Source organism: Mixophyes fleayi, chromosome 4, assembly GCF_038048845.1.
Source record: "Mixophyes fleayi isolate aMixFle1 chromosome 4, aMixFle1.hap1, whole genome shotgun sequence".
In the NCBI taxonomy this organism is placed as follows: Eukaryota; Metazoa; Chordata; class Amphibia; order Anura; family Limnodynastidae; genus Mixophyes; species Mixophyes fleayi.
The window spans coordinates 281,656,679-281,661,996 of record NC_134405.1 but is presented as its reverse complement, the minus strand read 5'-3'; the positions used below and the strand labels follow the sequence as shown (position 1 = coordinate 281,661,996).

The 5,318-nt window shown below is 35.1% G+C and overlaps 1 protein-coding gene across 1 annotated transcript; it reads left to right on the top strand.

The window, feature by feature from the left end:
• Positions 1-322: 322 nt before the first annotated feature.
• Positions 323-4,507, top strand: TLX3 (T cell leukemia homeobox 3). The gene is made up of 3 exons (XM_075205357.1): positions 323-841; positions 1,678-1,921; positions 3,680-4,507. Exons 1-3 carry the CDS (start codon positions 427-429, stop codon positions 3,888-3,890), a joined length of 870 nt encoding a protein of 289 aa, XP_075061458.1. The 5' UTR covers positions 323-426; the 3' UTR covers positions 3,891-4,507.
• Positions 4,508-5,318: the final 811 nt, after the last annotated feature.

Here is a 5,318-nt window from a genome sequence, read left to right as displayed (position 1 = left end):
TTCGATCTTATTGTTCGTTCTAAATAAATGACAATGCGTTCTATTTTATCTTCAACATGCTCTTGGAATATCCACCACCTATTATCCTAGCTAATAAATTTGACCTATTGTTCGTTTGTTAAAATGATGTCACCTTAGAACAGTCCCTAAGCTACTATTTCAATGAATTACCTGCTGATGAAACCAAGGAACCAATCGTAGGGCAGAGGCTTGATTCTTTCCACCAATGAGAGCAGCGGGAAATAAATTAGTACCAGAAAGTCGAGCTTTGCTTCAAAATGATGACACAGAGCCTATCGGGCAGGACCAAGCTTGGCAAAGTTTCAGTCTGACATACACCCGGACGTACATGGATCTACTGTAAAAAGGACGAGAATTTTATAAGGGAATATATACCGCTTTAGCCAATTATTCTATTGACAGAGGATGGATCAGCCCACAAATACACAGACTCAACATCAACATGAACCCATCAGCTTTGGAATTGATCAGATTCTAAATAACGCTGACCAGGAAAACTCTTCTCAGTCCGCTCCCAGAGGTTCAGAAAATACAAATTACCTGGGCAGTCCAATAAGCCGGTCAAGTGCCCCTTATTCTTCCCTTCCAGCCTCTTTCCCTGGCATCGGAGCAGCATTTGAAGAATCGGGATCTTACAGTGTGAATCTGAGTTTAGCTCCAGCTGGAGTGATCAGGGTGCCAGCTCATCGACCTATCCCTGGTGCAATCCCACCTCCCATCTCCAGTGCCATACCAGGCATGCCAGCTGTGCCCGGCCTTGGCAGCCTTAACTTCCCCTGGATGGAAAGCAGCAGAAGGTTTGTTAAAGAAAGGTTTTCAGGTAAGGATATTGCCCACTGCCCATTGCTAATATTAAATTAAGAATTCGTACTTGTTTTGAGTGAAAAAATGTAAGTAAAATAAGCCCTTTACTTTAGTGTTTTTATTGTTCAAATAAAACACCAAAAGCAAACACTACTAAAACAGTGAAAATGTTAGTAGATGTTGATAGCCTAGAGAGAAATCTCAGGTTTGTTGAATTCTGCATAACCTAGAGAAACCGTTATAACTCTCTCTGTTATATACACCGGAAAATAATTCAGTTGATTTAAATTTGTTTTAGCACCAAAGAGAATACTTAAATCACCACAATACAGAGTAAGTGGACAGAAACCGATATACATTATACGTCACTCTCTGAAGGAGTATTGTGTGTAGATAGCAGATGGCCTCTCTTTTTAACCTCTGGGCATAAAGAACTTAGATTCAAGTTTTCTTTACCTTCCGTATGTGCTTGTCTAATCTTAAAGCGTTGAAATAAAAAAATATATATGTGGACATTGGCCGAGTGGATAAGCACTGCCAATGTGAAAAATAACTAAATCAACTGAATTTGTTTAGTACTTCAACAGCGTTGCAAAACGTTTTATTTGCTAAAGATCTCAATTTGAAGTTGTCTTTTTAAAGCTTATTTTATATTATTGTATTAATGTATATTATTATTTGTAAATGTAAATATTTCGGGTTGTAACAGTTATATCTTTATTGTACAAATAATGTACAGCTCTTTAGACATTACTAGCATTTGCATTGAGCAGATGCATCTTGTTATCTAAATAATTTCATTTCTGACGTTAATTAACAGGTACTAACCTTCTTTTTTTCCCTCCCTAATAGCTGCCGCAGCTCTAACCCCCTTCACAGTCACTCGCAGAATCGGGCATCCTTATCAGAACCGGACACCTCCCAAGCGCAAAAAACCGCGCACTTCATTTTCCAGGGTGCAGATCTGCGAATTGGAAAAACGTTTCCATCGCCAAAAATACTTGGCCTCAGCAGAGAGAGCTGCCTTAGCCAAATCCCTTAAAATGACCGATGCTCAAGTAAAGACGTGGTTCCAAAACAGGAGGACAAAATGGAGGTGAGGCTCATTTGCATTGACTATCGAAGAGTTGGGATGATTAAATACGTCTTATCTTTACAATTACTGTCAATGATTCGGTTACTCATAATACAAAACCCACGTGGCACAAAGGGGGGTATAAATTCTATAAAAAAAATTTTTTTTTTACATTTTGAAAAAAAAAGGCTTTAAATTTAAGGCATGATCAGTGCTTAGTTATAGGAGCTGTGTGTTATATCGAACTAAAAAAATTTGTATAGCAATAAAATTTGGCAAAGTAAAAGTTGAAGGAATACGCATAAATAATTGTAAATACTATTTTCAACTGTACTTTTAGATTCAAAACACGTCATATATTTAACCGTATTATATATATTAGTGTCCACAACAGCTGTGAATTAGCATTAGAAAAAACAATTGGTAACTTCATCAGATATTTTGTCGCTATGAAAGATTATGCGCAATTGTAGATCGTCATTACGTGCTCTTTATTTCATTTTCATTTTTTTATTCCTTGTCTTTTCCTGCCTCACATTGTGCATTGAGGAAAATAAAAACAACTGTGAAGGTCCTTTAATGAAGTTTCCACAACTACTTAGGTCAGACAACAATACCGAAATTGCCGTCTGTTCACAAGTTCAGGGTTTGCTGTTAAACATTTTATTCAATTTTTATTGCTATGCTGAACTTCGAGGTTTTATGTGCTGAAATAATACTCAGTATTTGGTTATCTTTAAAGATTTCTGTCACAGGTGACTGTGTTTTTAAACGAGTTACATCTACTTTACCCTTCAACTTGATACTGCCTCTTACAGTACACATTATAGGCTTTCAGTGTTAGCACTAGAAATGCTGGATTAGAAAGAAAGAGGAATAATATATCATGAACATATATATTTTCAATACTGCATATTACAAGGAATACTCACGTTTGTGCAGTGCAGATACAGATAAATTGATATATCCTATCGCAAAAATCATCTTCTCAACTAAGGAAAATTTCAATTACATTCTGTATTACGTCACCCGTACGGCACTTGTGTGATATCAGAATTGCGATTATATATTCACTCTGCAGCAGAGGAAAATGTACAGTTCTGAAATGTTAGAGGCTCACTCGGTATGTCAAACAATGACAGCCCTTGTGACAATAAAACCCATTAGTAATAATAAATAAACTATCTAATAAATACAGGCGCAACGACTTAACAATGTATCGACTAAATCCAATACTTGCCTTAAGTTTAGAAAATCAACCCAACATATGTATGTATATATATATATATATATATATATATATATATATATATATATATATATATATAAACAGTTTATAGGAACAGTGTTTCCTGCCATTCCTGACATGTTATAAGTATGTTTTTGGTCGTTTTCGGGTTTATAGGGTCCGCTGTGGTAATTGAGGTGCTATCTATATATACAGTAATCTGAGTATAAACTCATTAAAACAGAAAAGAGATACACCGTAATAGGGGTTCCTGCAGGGTACACATGTATGTAAACATGTATGTTATTTTTGAGTATCAGTGAAATACCTTGTCAGTGAAAAATGTAATGTCGCATTTACATCATCTTTATTTCAGTCTGGAAGAGATTATTTCTAATAAGACCCTATAGAGGCAATGCTTTCAATTTTCATGATGATCACTGTTTGGAAATATTCCTATGATCAATAGCAGAGGACGTTTTGAGTGCCTATTCATATGCACGTACATTTTATTTTCCTGTTGATCTGAAATTGAATTTGTTTCATTCTAGGAGACAGACAGCTGAAGAAAGGGAGGCAGAAAGGCAACAGGCTAACAGACTAATGCTTCAGCTGCAACATGACGCCTTTCAGAAATCACTGAGTGATTCAATCCAACCAGATCCTCTGTGTTTGCACAATTCTTCCTTATTTGCGCTCCAAAATTTGCAGCCCTGGGATGAGGAAGCCAGTAAAATGCCACCAGTTACCTCTTTAGTGTGAACTCTTTTATTATACAGTTTAAGAAAACTATTTACTCTGGGGCAGAACAACATTTACCCGTGGATGGAAGCACCACAATGGCGTATCCGGAATTGGAGTTTGCTACACTCTTTCTATATTGATTTAGCGTCGTGCCAATGCTAAGAAAAGACTAATAATGGAAGACACGGAAAGACAATTATATTCTTGTACGATGGCCAACATATGGATCACTGACGATTTAGGGAGATTTCAGCTTACTTATTTCTTATTTGGATCATATCCATACGTTTAAACACACACATATACACCTCTAATTTATTTATTTATTTATTTTCTACCCCCCTCTCGAAATTTCTTTTTCCCTTAAATGGAATAAACAAAAAAACTCTAAAGAGGGGTTCGACATTTAAATGTGTTTTAATCTATAATCTAAAAAATGTATGTGAATGAAGCCTTCGTCGGGTATAAACAAAGCAGCATCTTTCATAAGCAAAACAAAGCATATCATTCGTTTGTGTTTGCAAATAAGTTATGCAGCAAGTCAAAAACTTTTTAGTGTTGCCTTTTGACTTTAATGTCAACATTAACCTGCCACCTTTGTCTATATGGTAATACTTAACGGTTAAGACGGAACAATTCCAAGAAAATTTAACGTGTGTGGGAAATTTTATTAGGACATAGAAGGTTCAGGGAGTCATGTAAAATTGGACTCGAATTGCAGTTTTGGCATAAAATATGCTTTTTTTCTTCTGAGCATGTGCAAAAAGCACTAGTTTACAAAGCACTTGTTTCAAAACTAATACTTTGTGAACTCGTGCATAAGTTAAAAACGCGTATTCTACGACAAACAAACGCAATCAACTTCTAACTCTACATGACCTTCTCAAGCTCTAATCTCCGCTATAGCTCATATCTACTGGAAAGGTACAAGAGAAGTTAAATCTGCCATTGCAATCATGATAACGTCATCCATAACCTATATATATATATATATATATATATATATATATATATATGTATGTATATATATATATATATATATATATATATATATATGTGTGTGTGTGTGTGTGTGTGCACACACTTACACTTCATTCTGTCTGTGTTTGTGTGTGTTCATGTATTTCATCATTGCTTCTTGGTTCCCTCCAAATAATTTTTTTGGTTCCCTTAAGTATCTTCTTCTCACTGAAAGGTTTCTGGACAGGTCACTAATTATGCTGGCATGGTGCATTGTACTCATGTTTATTATTGTTAAATGGACAGCAGTATAATATAAAATCTGCTACTACCAATGTCTTGTAAATATTTTATGAAATTTTTAATTTATTCATGTAGTAATAGCCCATTAAATCTAAATATAAATGATATAAATATATTCTTAAATATTTATGTTGCATCGGTTGTAACTATTTTGTATTGGTTGGAGGAATAAGAAAGTGAATA